Source organism: Apodemus sylvaticus, chromosome 3, assembly GCF_947179515.1.
Source record: "Apodemus sylvaticus chromosome 3, mApoSyl1.1, whole genome shotgun sequence".
NCBI lineage: Eukaryota > Metazoa > Chordata > Mammalia > Rodentia > Muridae > Apodemus > Apodemus sylvaticus.
The window spans coordinates 86475326-86493012 of record NC_067474.1 but is presented as its reverse complement, the minus strand read 5'-3'; the positions used below and the strand labels follow the sequence as shown (position 1 = coordinate 86493012).

Genomic DNA, 17687 nt, shown 5'->3' with positions numbered 1-17687 from the left:
CAAAATACCTTATGACTCCTCTTAAAATATACTATTTCCAATAAAATGTCCCTTGTTTGATAAGAGATCAGAAAAGATACTAAACAAATAACAGAAAAGAATGAAAAATATGTTTAAGAAATGAAGGATGGGGGCTGGAGAGAGAGCTCAGTGGCTAAGAGTTCTTAGTCCTGAGTTCAATTCCCAGCAACCAGATGGTGGCTCACAACCATCTGTAATGGGATCCAATGCCCTCTTCTGGTGTGTCTCAATTCAGCTACAGTATACTCACATGCATTAAACAAACAAATAAATAAATCTTTAAAAAAGAAGAAAAATGAAGGATAAGAATAAACACTTGAATAAATTACAAGGAAACAAAGCCAACTGTATAAACAAGGAGGTCAATACAGGATATAAGAATGAAATTCAATAAAGACAAATATTGTAGAAACACCAAATGAAATAATGGTAGAAATGAAAAATTCAATAAAATCAAGTGAAAACACGTTTTAGAACAAGATAGAGGAATTGGTACACCAAAAGAAAATAATAAATTTTTTAAAACATGACAGAACAGGAAACCCTTGCAAGCATCATTAAAGCAAATCAGCTGGAGATGTGGTGCAGTGTAGCACATTTGCCTAGCATGTATGAAGTCCTAGGTCCAATCCTTAGAAATCTGAAGTAGAAAAATGGGCAACGACAAAACTCAAACTCATGAATCTAAGAAGTTAATTTATATCAAAAGAATAGAAAACATTTTAAAAATAATTGAAACAAAAAAAAACCAAAAAAACAAAATTCAAAACCTACAGAAACAAGGGCTCATTCACATATAAAAGGTATTTTTAAAAAGCAACTGGTACAAGAAAAGGAAACCTCCATGACATATCCATAGTTAAAACACTAAATATACTGAACAAAGAATGTATATAAAAGCTACAATAGAAAACCATCAAGTCACATACAAATGCAGGACCACCAGAATAATAAATTTAAAAGGAAGAAAGCCATATGCATTGCATATTCTAGAACACTACAAGTGCCAACCCAGACTATAATACCCAGGAAATCTGCCTATCATGACTGAAGGAGAAATTAAATAGTTCATAATCAAGCCAGCTCTGCAGAGGATACTATAAAGAATTCTTCATATTCAAGAGGATGAATGATAAAGACATGTAATAGCTACATGAAGGAGAAAAATAACATATTTGTGAAACAAAAAAGCATTAGGGAAACAGCAAACACTATAAAAACAACAAATAAAAGGAACACACCTTTCAATAATTATTCTGAGTATTAATTAACTTTAATCAAGATACAGATTAACTTTTAAAGCAAACAAGAAAGAAAAGAAAAGAAGGAAGGAAAGACAGAAGGGATGGAGGGAGGGAAGGAAGACAGAGAGGCAGGCAAACAAATCAACAAATAAACAAGCCACAGCATCCGTCTATTTGTCACTGGAGAACCAGAAATGACAGACATGACCCTAACAGTGAAAAAATAGAAAAGGTCATTCTTGGAATGCAAATAGAATTAGGAAATAAGCAGGTGTCTCTATTTAAATGTCTGACAAAATAGACTTAAATTTAAAACTGGTCCAAAGAAATATGAAAATTTACTTCATATTTATTAAAGAAAATCTGTTGAGGACATAATTCTAAATATAAAACACAATTAAACATAAAGATTAATTCTAACACTTCATGGTTTCACTATCAAAATACTCTTAGCAATAAGCATGCCATTCCTAGGGCTGGAGAGATGGCTCAGCAGTTAAGAGCACTGACTGCTCTTTTGAAGGTTATAAGTTCAAATCCCAGCAACCACATGTGAGCTCACAACCATCCTTAATGAGATCTGACGCCCTCTTCTGGTGTGTCTGAAGACAGCTACAGTGTACTTATATATAATAAATAAATAAATCTTTGGGCCGAAGGGAGAAGAAAAGAGAACAGTGTACTCACATACAATCAACCAATCAATCAATAAATCTTTAAAATAAATAAATAAACAAACATGACATTCCAACAAAAACCAGAAGTAGTAGAATTAAATGACATCACAGGTCAAATGGATTTAACAGACATCTATGAAACATGGCATCCAAACACTGCAAAAAAAAAAAAAAAAAAAAAAAAAAATCCATCTCAAGAGCATGTGGAACTTTCTTTAAAAAAGATCATACAGTAGAATATAAGAAAGTCAGCGGGCAGTGATGGCGCACGCCTTTAATCCCAGCACTTGGGAGGCAGAGGCAGGCGAATTTCTGAGTTCAAGACCAGCCTGGTCTACAAGAGTGAGTTCCAGGACAGCCAGGACTACACAGAGAAACCCTGTCTTGGAAAAAAAAAAAAAAAAAATACATATATGCAAGTCTCAACAAATACAAAATTAAAATGATCTCATTATATTCTGAATATAATGAAATACAGTTAGAAATCAATTCCAAGAAAAAACAGAAAACTCGCAAAGTCATGGATAGTAAACATCACACTACTCAGTAATGAAATGGAGCCACTAAGAAAATCAAGAAATCCAAAACACACACACACACACACACACACACACACACTTAGAATTAGACAAAAATGAAGAACATACCAAAATATCTCTAAATATATCTATTATTTCCTAGATATTATAAAAATGTAAAACAAAACAACTTTAAGACTTCATTTTAGGAGGATAGAGAGATGGCTCAGTGGTTTTAGAGGTCCTGGGAATGGGAGAAACGACCCTCCCCAAGAAAAAGCACAGCAATTGGTTGCCCAGTGCAAAGCAGCTCTGAAAGCATATATATAAGTGACATTATATGGACTCAACTAGGTACATTTAAAAATACAAATGTATAAACAAATACATACAATATATATTCATGCAATAACAATGAAAAAGAGGACATGAATTTGAGGAAGAGAAGAGCATATGGAAGGATTTTTGGGGGGGAGGAAGAAATGGGAAGAGAAATGTTATTAAAATATAATCTTAAATTAAAATATAAATACACAATGGAGTACTATTCAGCCATTAGAAACAATGAATTCATGAAATTCTTAGGCAAATGGATGGAGCTGGAAAACATCATACTAAGTGAGGTAATCCAGACTCAAAAGATCAATCATGGTAGGGCAAAACCAGGACGGGGAAGTGGTAAGGGATGGGTGGGAGAACGGGGAGGGAAGGGGGCTTATGGGACTTTCGGGGAGTGGGGGGGGGCTAGAAAAGGGGAAGTCATTTGAAATGTAAATAAAAAAATATATCGAATAAAAAAAAAGAAAAAAAAATAATTTTGCCAGGCGATGGTGGTGCACGCCTTCAATCCCAGTACTTGGGAGGCGGAAGCAGGCGGATTTCTGAGTTTGAGGCCAGCTTGGTCTACAGAGTGAGTTCCAGGACAGCCAGGGCTATACAGAGAAACCCGGTATTGAAAAAGAAAAAGAAAAAAAAAAAAAAAAAAAAAAAAATCTTGGGGCTGAAGAGATGGCTCAGTGGTTAAGAAGACTGACTGCTCTTCCAGAGGTCCTGAGTTCAATTCCTAGCAACCATATGCCTCACAACCACCTGTAGTAAGATCCAATGCCCTTTGCTGATAGGTCTGAAGAGAGTAGCAATGTACTCACATACATGAAATAAATAAATAAATAAATAAATAAACAAACAAACAAATAAATTTCAATAAAACAAAAAACAAAAGAGGTAGGAAGAAATTGAGGAAGACACTGGCAGATGAAAGGACTGTCCATGCTTATAAAACAAAAAATAATAATATTGTGAAATGATGTATACATATTCAATGCAATCCCCACCAAAATTTCAACGCCTCAGAGAATTAGAAACAATGTTTAATAAGGAAACTAAGGCAAGGGTTAGCAATGAATGTCAATGCACAGAGAACAAGGAAGATTGTTGAGGAACAAAATATTTACTAGGAATATCCTACAATATCCTACAATTTACTCACTTATTAACTACACAGTGAAATTTATTCTTCCTCCATTTATTTATTATTCATTTATTCATTTAATTTTTGTTTGTTTTTATAGTCCAAGGAACTGAACCCAGAACTGCAAAATGTGATGTTACACAAAATAAGCAAGTTTTGTCACTGACCTGCATCTCTAGCCCTAAAGGAGTAATTTATCACTATATCCTATATATAGGAGGAAAGGAATTACTATAAATAACTATATGATAGGGAAATGATAGCAACCTCAATATATCCTATAAATTAGTTGACATCTGTCAGTTGTAGCATGGCAAAATGGTCAGAAGTTCAAAGTCATTCTCAGTTAAGCAGCAAGTTTTAACTAGCCTGAACTATCTAAGACACTGGCTCAAAAGACAGCAAAGGGGATAGGAAGAGACAGAAAAAATGACTCAGTGATGAATAGTGAATGCTAATCTTCTAGAGGGCCTGAAATTGGTTCCTACTATTCATATCAGAGAACTCACAACCACCTGTAACTTAAACTCCAAGGAATCCAATGTCTCTAACCTCCACAACCTTCTATACAAGCATGCATATCCTTACCCACAGATACACACACATGCACATAACTTAAGATAAACAACAACAATAATACAAAAAACAAAAAACAAAAAAACAGAAAAAGTAAGCCACAAGCAGGGAATAAAGAAGAAAAGAAAGAAGGAAAAAATCCTATTTTATTTTCTCTATTTAAAAAGTACAGATACCAAAAAAATAAATAAATAAAATATAATGAATAAAATAAATATGATTGAATACTTCTAAGCTATCTAAAGATAGAAAACAAAGCAATATCACAAAACATCTTTTAAAAACCACAACATAAGTGTAGATATACCTCATCATATATGCTCCCGTTTATATCTGCTCCATAAATAGGTGCCACAAAGGTTAAGTTTTTCCAGTATTTGCGTTCCAAATCTTCATAATCCAAGTATCTTGGAGTACAGTATCTATAAAAAATTAAAAAGTAAAAACCACAAACTAGTAAGGCAATTTTAAGGTTTTCTACTCATCTATTTTAATTTACTTTCTAAATAAAAATACTGTACACTCCCATGGTATCAAAGCTAATGAGTAATATAGAAATGATTTTATACTTAAGCTTTATAGAACTTCTTATACTCTTAATCAGTAACATTTCCAAAACATACTAATAAAGGCATAATTCTTTAGCTTTTTAAAATATTTCTAAAATATTTAATCAATTATATAAGCACATTATACAAATTTATGTAGACAAAACATCTATAGAAATTTGAGAAAAAACATTAAAATTCTAAGACAGCAAAAATAACTCTGTAGTTATTGGATTCGTGCTGCCTAATATATTAACAGGAAAAAAAGGAAAAAACTTATTTAGAGTAGAAGAATAAACTAGCACAATCTTTCCAGAGCATAATTTCTCATCACATATCAAGTCAAAATTTTATAGACCCTTGATCTGAATTTATAAATTCCTCTTGCCAGGACAGAAATGCAAACAATGACAAATGAGCAAGTGCACAGTAGCATAACTAGAAACACATGGGTGAGAGCTACTCCTATACCTATGATAAATACACTGACAAAAGGAGGGGTCACTTTAGCAACGAAGCTTGAGCTTCAGAGGGCAGATCTGCCTGCATCTGCACTCAGAAATCAAAGAAAAATTAATGCTAATTTTCAGTACAGCTCTCCTTCTATTCCAGTATAGGATCACAGCCCATAAAATGGCACTATCCAATTAAGGTAAGTATTTCCATCTTAATCTAATATAGCTCTCACAGGCATGCACAGAGACTTGTATTAAGTGATCCTAGATCCCTTCAATTTGATAATGTAAAATATTTCCTCACTGACTACACCAGTTTAGAGATTACTATGTATCTGTAAACTATAATCACATTGCATTTTGTTGTTGTTGTTGTTAAGTTAAATTAAGACTGAAGGTAGGAACCCAGCTCCTTGGTAAACTGCTTATCTATCAGATAGGATGCCAGAGTTAACAAATCCCCAGAATTACCTAAATATGTCATGGTAGCACATCCCTATAAACTCAGCACTTGAAGGATAGAAGGAAAAACATAAGGTACCTCAGGTACATCAAAAGTTAAGGCCAACTTGGAATAAGAGGAGATAAGAAATGTTAAAATTAGCCAGGTGGTGGTGGCACACGCCTGTAATCCCACCACTTGGGATGCAGAGGCAGGCGGATTTCTGAGTTCGAGGCCAGCCAGGTCTACAGAGTGAGTCCTAGGACGGAGCTACATAGAGAACCCCCCCCCCAAAAAAAAGAAAGAAAAAGAAAAAAAGAAATGTTAAAATTAACAATTAACTTCTTGAGCATGATGGCACATGCCTATAATTTCAACATTCAAGAGGCAGAGGCATTAGGATCAAGAGTTCTGGGCCAGGTTTGGCTATTTCCAGGCCTGCCTGAACTACATAAAATCCTATGTATGGGGGAGAAAGTATAGAGTGAGAACTCAGTGGGTAAGAGCACTATGCAGAAGACCCAAGTTTGGCTTCTAGTACCCAAACTTGGGTCTGATTCCCACTACCCATATGGCAGCTCACAACAGACTGTAACTCCAATCCCAGAGGATCCAACACCCTCTTCTGGCTTCTGCAGCCATTTAATACAAGTCATGCAGAGACCTGCATGCAGGCAAAACATCCATACACAATAAAAGAAAAACATTAAAATGCCTTTAAAAGAAGTTTTCTTTCACAAAATAATTAAAGAAATATAGTTCTCTGAATTATTTTATATTCTAAGCAGTAATATTTTTATAAAAGATATAATGAAATTCAACATGACAGGATATGGAATCACTAAAAACATAAATTTCTAGGCATGTCTAAAAGAAGTTACCTAAAATAAAGTGGGAAGACCTTCCCTAAATGTGGAAAATTCCACCTAGGACTGAAAAAAAAAGAGAGAGAGCAAGATGAGCACCAGCCTTCACCAGGGGCTCTTTGCTCTGACCGTGGATGCCCATGGCTTGCTCAGACACTAGAGACTGTATCCTCTGAAACCTTAAACAAACACCTCTTCCTTAATTTAACTTATTTAATTTATCTGGGTATTTTGTCACAGCAACAAGAAAAGTAGCTAAGACAGATACCCCCCCCTTTTTTTTCATGAAGAAAATAAGCAAAGAAATAAATTCATAAAATAATGAAGGAAAGCTATAAAAGAGGAAAGAAAGCGCAGCAAAGCAGAAATCCCTATGAGCCATAGCACATGAGATGACTCAGTAGTCAAAAGCACTTGTTGCTCTTCCGGGACTCAGGTATGATTCTTAGCCCGCATATTGTAGCTCAAAATTGTCTGTAACTCCAGTCCCTCTTCTGGCCTCTGTAGGCATCATGAACACATATGACATAGACATATGAACTTTTTAAAATTTATTTATCAATATCTGTGAATGTATGTTGTGTGTGTAAATGCTCTTGGAGTCCAAAGGCTGTCAGATTCCCCAGAGCTAGAATTACAGGTGGTTTGTGAGCCATTCATCAAGGATGCTGGGAACTATACTCAGATCCTCTGAATAAGCAGTATGCTCACTTAAGCACTATAGAATCTGTCATTGAATAGCTAATTGAGAATTATTTTAAGCCTGAATGCTATAATAAAAACGTAAAGTTTGGCAGTGTTTTAAAGTTTTACATTTCTAAGTATCTAGTTAAAGTTTTACATCTTTAAGTATCTGAAATGCATATTCAAACTACGCAGAAGTGACCACTTTCAATAAGCACTACCAGTGACTATCTCCTGAATACTAGCTCAAATCCATCCTAATATGCTGCCATACCATTGTTCCAAATGCCAATTTACTCAAAAGTGACTCAATAATACACTCTCGGAACCATTCACTCACTGTGGCACGGTTCTAAAAGAGAGGCTCATGACTAGCCTCCTCTTGCCTTGGTAACCCTAGAATTCTAATTACAATTAAGAGCCACTACAAATATCAAGGTTGACATGCAAAAACTTAAATATCCCTGGGGAGAGAGCTGAATTTCTCTGAAGCTTAATTATTGCTCTATAGAATACAGATGATGTCTCTGGGACAAGACTGTTCTCAGCTCCACTTGCTACTAGGGACCGTGTAGTTACCATGGCAGACCCAGGTAGACGACCTGTCTGCTGCCCCCCACTCCTCCTCCATCCACTTTGCCTATGCCAAATCCAATCTACAGTGCCTGTCCTGGTCCCCAGCCCTGTACTCAGGTCCACTATGGTGAACTCCCTTTCCAGCCCCCAAAATTAGTCTGGTCGGTCCTGCCTGTGCTGTTTCCAACCCCCAAGTTTGGCAGCAGTCTCATATCCTGTGTGCTTGCCCATTCTGATCAGTTGCTGCTAGTGCCTTTCCAAGCCCCAGGCTTGGCAGTGGTGCCCCCACCTGTGTACCATGTGCACTAGTCTAGTCTAGTCAGTTCCACCAAAACCTAGCAGGCTGCACCATATCCAGCCTAGAGGCATAAACCATATCAGACATCTATGCAAGGATACAACCTGGTGAATTGCATGCGAAAAACCTCATCTTCCTGTGCCATCCTCATCCCTCAAACCTTGCCTCAGCCACACAGCCTAAACACAGGCCTAACCTGAGGCAGTTTAGATCCTCACATCGGTCACACAACTAGCAAAGAAGTCCTTATGCTGGGTTATATGATAAAATCACAATATGAAAAGCCAAGGCAATATACTTTACCCCAGATCTACCAGTCCTACAGACATGTTCTCCAATAAAAGCTTCCTATATAAACCACAGGACACAGAACCTAAATTTCATCGTGAAGTTTTTCTAATAACAAGAGCTTAAAAGAATTAATGTCAGCCAGCCATAGTGGTACACATCTTTAATCCCACTACCACTCAGAAAATTGAGGCAGGCATAATTAATCTCTGTGAATTCAAGGCCATCTCTGTGAATTCAAAATCCAGAACAGCAAAGGCTACATGAGATACAATAATAATAATAATAATAATAATAATAATAATTATTATTATTATTATTCATCTCTACCAAACAAGCCCTGCAGAGACTACTAGAAGCAATACTTATAACAGAAGAGAGGAATAAACATAGCCAAAGCTAAGAAGAAAAAAAGATGAAGTTATAATTGTTGAAATACAAAGTATAAACAGAACCACAAACAATAAAAATACTAATGCAAGAACATAAACAACAAAATAAATTAAATTACTGCAATCAACCTGTACCTTTCCATAGTACCTTTAAATATGAATAGCTTTACTTCACCAATCAAAAGGCACAGGCTACATGAATGGAGTAAGAAACAAAATCCATCTTTCCCTTGTCTATAAGAAACTAATTTCAACTTTAAAAGCCAACACTTTAAAGTGGAAGGATGGAAAAGTATAGTCCACGTGAAGACCAAGAAGGAATCAAATGTCCCTACTTTATTATTCAATACAATAGACTTGAAGCTAATCAGAAGAGATAAAGGACATTTCATTTTAATCAAGAGAATGATTAATCAAGAAGAAATTACAATCCTAAGAATTCATTCACCAAACTCTGGTTCACCCAATTTCATAAAAAGCATATTAGAACTGAAAGCATAAAACTAACTCTAATTGAGTAATAGTAAATGATACTGATATCCCATTTTCCCCAATAGAAAAGTAATCTGAAGAAAATATAAACAGAAAACCATCAGGATTAAATGACACCATACAGCAATGGTCCCTTTGTAAATGGAGGCTTTTACAGTATCCCTGCCAACCATGAAAGAACGTATATTATACTCAATAGCACAAGGGAGATTCTCTGAAATAGACCATATTCTGGAGCAAAAACTGTATCTTAAAACTTCATAAAAAAATTGGTATGAAAATTGGTAGAAATCTCTAGTAAATACAAATACTTATGGAAATTAAACAGTTTGTTACTTAATGATGAATGGGATAAGAGAAATAAGAGTAATTAAAAAATTCTAGATCTGAAAATAAAATAATATCTCTGGGAAACATTAAAAGAATCCCTATGGCCATGAATTAAAATACATATATCTCAACATACACAAAAAAATAATTACTAATACTACTTAAGAACTTATGAAAATAAAAACAAATAAAATTTAAATCTAGTATGTGGATACTAAAGCAGAAATTAATGAAATAAAAACAATGAAAACAATACAAAGAATTAATGAGTATGATAGCTTGGTTTTTGAGAAAATAAGTAAGAATAACAGATCCATGGTCAAACTCAGCAAAAGGACCCAGTTAACAGATTCAGAAATGAACAAGGAAATATTATGACAGACACCAAGGAAATTCAGAACTTTATAAGGAAATATTTTTAAAACCTATATTCTATTAAAATCTGAAAGAAATGGATAAAATTCTAGATTCATCCAAACGACCGAAGTCAAAACAAGAAGAGATCAACAATCTAAAATAAAAACACATAACAAATAAATAACGCTGAATGCATTTGCCATTCTAAATTACAAGATATATTAGTGAGCTATATTAATATAATCGTCATATAGTAACAAAACAGCATGGTACAGGCGTGAAAACAGACATTTTTACCAAATGGTACAAACAGAAGACCCAGACGTGAGGTTCAGGTAACAAAAGCCATCTCAAAATGTATTCTACAATCTTAGCAATTCAAAGAATGTAAATTACTACTGGTTTGATAACTGGAAGTGATAGTGCATGCTTTTTATCCCAGCACTCAAGGGGCAGAGGCTGGCAGATTTGAGTTCAAAGTCTGTCCTACATAGTAAGTTCCATAACAGCAAAGCTATATAGAAAGACCCTGTCTCAGGTAGGTTAGGTCAGCAGGTAGGTAGGTAGGTAGGTAGGTAGGTAGGTAGGTAGGTAGACACATAGATTGGTTGAATGAATGACTGACTGACTGATCGATTGATTAGATAGATAGATAGATAGATAGATAGATAGATAGATAGATAGACAGATAGATGATAGATTAGATAAGATATAGACAGACAGACAGACAGACAGACAGGCAGACAAATACTTCGAGTTTTATCTTCCCATAATCAGAATGACTACAATCATGAAAACAACGGACAACATATGCTGGCGGGGATGTAGTAGAGGTGCGAATTGGTGTTGTACTACAAAAATTATGTAGAAAATAAATGCTAAAAATAAATATATCATATAACATAGCCACATAACTACATGGTATAAACTCTCCAATCTACTCCACAGATACTTGCATAGCCTGTTGACAGTTGCTCTATTCACAATAGCTAGAAACTGGAAACAAACTAAATTTCATTCAACTGATAAATAACTAAAAACATGACAGACATATATATATACTATTTAGTTGTAAAAAAAAAAAGGGGGGGAGAGAGAAAGAGAGAGAAAAGAAGGAAGAAAGGAAGAAAGGAAGGAAGGGAGGGAGGGAGTGAAGAGGGAGGGAGGGAGGGAGAGAGGGAGGAAGGGAGGGAAATTAATGGAAATAAAAGTACTACTCAGCATAAAATAACCCAAACCCAGGCTGGAGAGATGGTGCAGGAGTTAAGAGCACTGACTGCTCTTCCAGAGGTCCTGAGTTCCAATCCCAGCAACCACATGGTGGCTCACAAACATCCGAATTGAGATCTGACGCCCTCTTCTGTTGTGTCTAAAAACAGCTACAGTGTATTTATACATAATAAATAAATAAATAAATCTTTTTTAAAAAGAGAACCCAAACCTTAAAAATACAAATGCAAAATGTCCCTATTTATCTGTAGTTGTAGCTCCAAAACTTAATGTGTATATTGCTACTCACGCAGAAGGAAATGAGAAAACAGAAAAAGAGGGACTTTAAACCAGGGAGGAGGGAGGGACAGGGTTGTGGTGGATATGAGGATGATACCAAGAAAGTTTGAAAGAGCCATCTGACATCATACTATTTTATACTTACCTAAAATTGTGCGTGTTTGCATGTGTGCATGTACAAGTTAAACCACTGGGGGTACTAATGCTCCAATCAGGAGCCATAAACTAATGGCAACCGCACTACCGGACATGGGAACCTTCCTTTCCACTGTTAGTCAGAGAACTCCAAGAGACTCTCAAACAACAGAGGCTGCTGCTGTGCCCTTGGCTGCCTCCCAGGGGCACAAAGTGAGTCCCTACTGCTGAAGACATGATCTTGGAGGAATCTGAGTTGTGGTTTACTCGAGACTGTCCTCCCAGCCACGAGAGTCAGTCTTCTCCTAATGGCCTTCACATGAAGAAGTAGTACTCTCAGCTCCTCCAGCACTATGTTCCACCTTGATGATAATAGACTGAACCTCTGAGCATATGTCAGCTCCAATTAAATGTTGTTCTTGTAAGAGTTGTCTTGGCCATGGTGTCTCTTCACAGCAATGCAAACCATAACTAATGTCTAACTGTATTCGACATACTTATCCTATACTTACAGAAAAGTATAGGTTTCACCCCTATCAACAAAACTTCCTTTTACGACAGGTGTACATCAACACAGGGCACAACTGATCAAAATGTAGAGAATGTATCGCTGTGAAGTGCCCAACCCTCAACTGATACAACTATAACACAACCCTACACCTAGGGCTTAGGAACACTGTTGAAAAAAGAAAAGACTGTAAGACCCAAAGGATCAGGATATTTCCTGCCTAATTGTGTCTTGTATATAGAACAGGGAAACAACACCCATGATATTGTGACAATATAATAATAACAAAACATCAACTGAATAACACCAGCTAACATGACAACACAAATGGGGAGATTTTCACAAGATCCCATTCCCAGATGAAGAGGTACATGCAATTAAAAACTGCTAAGAGGATGAGTCTTTCCTAGAGATGAGCCCTCTAATTGGTTTTCCAATACCAAGTCGTCATTTACATATGATAGAAAATGGGTTCAGCAAATCCTATTTATGTATTAATACATTTATAGTTAAATGTAATGGTGTACATACACACACACACACACACACACATATATATCTGTGTGTAACAATAATTAAAGAGGACATAAATTTGTGAGAGAGTATGAGAGGCAAGAATAGCTGAAGAAGGGAGAGGAAGAAAAGATGAAAGCAGAGTACACATATATGTAATTTAAAAAAAAAAAGTAGAATTTTTTTTAAAAAGTAGCATAAATAGGAATCAACAACTAAGCTGCTGAGGAGGCTCCGTGAGATAGTTCATATCAGTAAGATGGGCCACACAAAACAGCACATATAATCAATCATGTGTAACAGTATTTTATCCTCTATACTAGTAAGGCCAAACGAGCTGTGTACTGTGTACATATGCAAATGCATGTGCTAAAAAGAAACAGTTAAAAATGTACTCCTCAGGCAGTGGTGGTGCACACATTTAATCCCAGCACTTGGGAGGCAGAGGCAGGAAGATTTCTTAGTTCGAGGCCAGCCTGGTCTGCAGAGTGAGCTCCAGGACAGCCAGGACTCCACAGAGAAACCATGTTTCGGGTGGAGAGGGGATGGGGGGTAATGTACTCCACTCAGAACCAATCTTCAACCACTATGAAGAACAAATGCTTTGTATGGACAAAATCCCTGGCTTGATTTGAAGAGTACAGACCACTAACATTTGCAGTAAATTTCCCCATAAAACTACCAGTAGAAATAAATATATGTATATTTTAGATACACACACACACACACACTTGCTTTCTATTGCTGTAATAAACACCATGACCAAGAACAATTTGGGAAGAAAGGGTTTATTGGTTTCACATGTCAATAACAATCCATCACTTAGAGAAGTCAAGGCAAAATTCCGAGCAGGAACCTGGAGGCAGGACTAAAACAAAGACCATAGAGGAACATTGTTTACTGACTTGCTCCTCATGGCTTGCTCAGCCAGCTTTCTTATTATAATACTGAACCATCAGCTAAGGGGTGTCATTATGTGTGATGGGCCCTCCCACATCAATCATTAATCAAGAAAATTCCCTACAGACTTACTTACAGACAGCTGATAAAGGCATGCATTTTCACAACTGAGATCCCCTTTTCCCAGGTGATTCGAGCTTATGTCAGTCAAACTGACAAAAGCTAAGCAGCACAACATCTTAACACTATAATCATTATGAAAAAGATAATTCAAAACCTACCAGTAAATTGATTTTGAAAGAAAGAAATAAAGGGCTGGAGAGATGGCTCAGCAGTTAAGATCACTGACTGCTCTTAGAAAGAGCAATCAAATCCTGATTTCAAATCCCAGCAACCACATGGCGGTTCACAATCATTCGTAACAAGAACTGATGACTTCATCTGGAGTGTCTGAAAATAGCTACACTGTACTTACATATAATAAATAAATAAATCTTAAAAAAAGAAAAAGAAATAAAATTCAATCTAGAAATTACTCAAACAATTCCTTATGATTGTATTTTATAACTAAAAAGAAAACCAACTATGTCTAAAAATTATCAAACTACAGAATACCATTGGTTGATGAAGTTCATGGGTGCCACAAGAGAGAGAGTTCACCAAGATGCTAAGCCTTTATTTTCTGAAGGAGCAGAGGTGCTCAGCCTTCTTGGAAAAGACTGACCCTAACTAGATCACCCCAGTTACTTTATTCAATCATTACACAAAAGTAATTGGCACTAGAAGTTCCAACCACTAAAGTTATCTTGCCCTTGCTGCCCAAGAAAGCAGATAATCTACACAAATCTCAGTCCTTTTTGACTTTGACTAGCCATAATCAAAAGTAAGAATTCCAAGTTTACCAGGAGTGTCTCAGGACCAAGGTTGGTGCAGCTGCAAACTCTCAGTCTCAGAACAATTTCTCTGCCTCTACTTATTAACTCAATCATACTAAATGCTTTGCTGAGACATTTCACTCAAAGCCAGACACAAAGGCTTTGCTATGCATATCACTGCAAAAAAAAAAAAAAAAAAAAAAAAGAAAAAGAAAAAGAAAGAAAAAAAACAACAAGAAATATATAGTTTTATTAAGTAAATGTTTATTACTTACCTAATAATATCTAAAATTTCAACTGTATTTTTGCTAACATAACACTACACATTCAATTTATGTAGTAAAAGTACTATCATATCTCAGGTTACACTGTATGCGATGGTAAACAAACCAGACAATGTCACCTGCATTTTTTTTTTTTGTAAGTGCTTGAAAGGTTTGACTTTCCTTCAAAATCCATCTCAACAACACCTACAAAATGAAAATTCTCCTCCCTGGTTATATATCACAAAAGCTTTATAGTCATTAAAAGCCACATAGTGCTGTGTACAGATATGATGCTTACCAAAAATGATTTTTAAACTAAATTCATTTCTTTATTGTGCATGTTCTCATACAAGTGTGCTACCTGGAAGTTAGAGGACAATTTGTGGGAATTGGTTTTCTCATTCCCTAATGTAAGTCCCAAGCACTGAACTCAAAAAGTCAGTCATGACAGAAAAGAACCTTTACCTGCTGAGCCATCTTACTGGACCAAGAATATTAATTTTGTTTTAGTATATATACTCTGATTACTCAAGTACAAATGATCTCTTGAACTATCAATATAGCAGCAAATGCTTATCTCGGCGAATTAATTTATTAATAACTTAAGGGCAACATATTTTAGCAATATTAGATAAATAAGAGACTAAATAAACATTTTATAATAGATTTGATAAAATTGGTTCTGCATTACTGTCATATCATTTATTGTACTTATAAAAGAACTCTAGGGGGACTTGGGATTTAGCTCAATAGTAGAAAAATTGGCTATCAAAAGGCCCTGGGTTGTGGAGGAGAAGAAGAAAGGAGGAGGAAGAAGAGGAGGGGAAGAGGAAGAGGAAGAGGAGGAAAAGGAGGAAGAAGAGGAGGAGGAGTTATGTGGCCAGCCAGATGCCTCAGTGGATAAAGGTAGTTGCCTCAGAAGCCTAAAGACTTGAGATCTATTCCTAGAACTAATTCCACTAAGTTGTCCCAAGAGCACCACACAAAAGTTATGTGGAACATGAATGCTCACACAAACACATCATACTTACATACACACATACATAAACATACATACATACACATTCAGGCACATGCACACACATGCACATGTGCTAATAACGTGTCTTAATAGTATGAATGATGAGGTGCTCAATCTATAACTAAAGTCCCATTCTCAATAAGATCTAAAAGAATGGGGTCAGGGCTGGAAAAATGGTTCAGAGATTAAAGGTGCTGGTTGCTCTTCCAGAGGTCCTGGGTTCAATGCCCAGCAACCACATGATGGCTCACAACCATCTGCAATGGGATCTGATGCCCTCTTCTGCTGTGTCTGAAGACAGCTACAGTATACTCATATACATAAAATAAATATTTTTAAAAAGTAAAAATAAAAGAATGGAATCTACTTGTATATTTTTTAACTCAAAATTTAATTTTTACACCACACTAGAAACAGGAAAGACACTTCATCATCTGTATGCTATGTCAAATATGCACTTATGTACACAAGTTACTTTATGACTTATCAGCTAAATACATCCTAAGATTTGCTTCCATTCACAACCATACAAGAAATTTAAACAATAATGTTTTTGATTAGACTACTAGGTTTGGCATGTTTTTTAAAATACTTGGAGATTTTATTGTTGTTCTAAGATTGAGCTTTTTTCTGAGATTTTACAGGAAAAGGAGAGAAGAGCAGGAATTAGGGCATAGTCAGTATTAGGGGGATTTTCAAATGATTTTTATCCTTTTGCCTCTCCCTCTAGAGTCAGATGCATATATCATCAACCCAAGTTTAATTAGTACTTGATGATTAAACACAGGGCCTCATGCATGCTAGGCAAAAAAATCCAACAAGTGAGCTGATTTCCAACACCTGTTTCAGATTAAGATTTTTATTTTGGGCATCCAATACCACATAAGAAACACTAAGGTTTAAAAATACATCCATAAATTCTTTAATAGTCTTCCCTTTAAGAAAGAAAATTTTGCTGGGTATGATGGCATATACCTATAAGACCTTGAACTTGGGAGATTGAGACAGAAGGACCACAAATTCAATGTCAGCCTAAGCTTTCTAATGACAGGCTATCTCCCTGCCTCAAAAACAAAAGTAAGACTTCATTCTTCTCCCCATTCAGTATATTTCAATTTCTCTGAAAGAATCCACTATATGAGGAGTCAGGAAACACTGCCAAAGAGGAAGCAGAATGAATGTAGGATCAGAAACATAGAGGAGTAACAAAGATATACCATCAACTAGACAAGACAGATGTTTTAATCATGAACTCGCTGAAGCTGTGGCTGTCTACTATGGGTCTGCACAATATTGGACTGTCAACTGTAAGTAAAGGAAGGGGAAATTAAATAAATAAATAAATAAATAATAAATATTAGCTAGTGACGGATTTGGAAAAGCGGATGTCATTATCTTCAGTTGTACATCCACTGGTGAGCCTACCTGGCTCCATTCAATGTCTAAGTCCATGATTGCTCAGACGTCCCTTATTAAACTCAGTAGGTCATATATCAAAACAAAGCATGGGAACGGGACCTATTAGGACAGCAAACTGACACAGGAGTTGGGGAGATAAGAATGGGTAAAGTACCAGAATTTGTTAAATACATGTATGAAATTGTTAAACAAACTTAATAAAAGAAAGAAAGAAAGAAAGAAAGAAAGAAAGAAAGAAAGAAAGAAAGAAAGAAAGAAAAGAAAGAAAGCAAATCTTGAACTCTAAAGTTACATATACATGCAGAA

The 17687-nt window shown here is 35.8% G+C and overlaps 1 protein-coding gene across 3 annotated transcripts in view; it reads right to left on the bottom strand.

The window, feature by feature from the left end:
• Kdm4c (lysine demethylase 4C) overlaps positions 1–17687 on the bottom strand; it is a 177880-nt gene that overhangs the window by 136893 nt on the left and 23300 nt on the right. For all 3 annotated transcript variants that reach the window (XR_007977033.1, XM_052176666.1, XM_052176667.1), the window contains one exon: positions 4815–4929. Coding sequence is in view for 1 of the 3 variants with exons in the window: in XM_052176666.1 (XP_052032626.1) it covers positions 4815–4929 (115 nt within the window). In the remaining 2 variants the exon portion in view is untranslated. The remainder of the gene's footprint in view (positions 1–4814; positions 4930–17687) is intronic.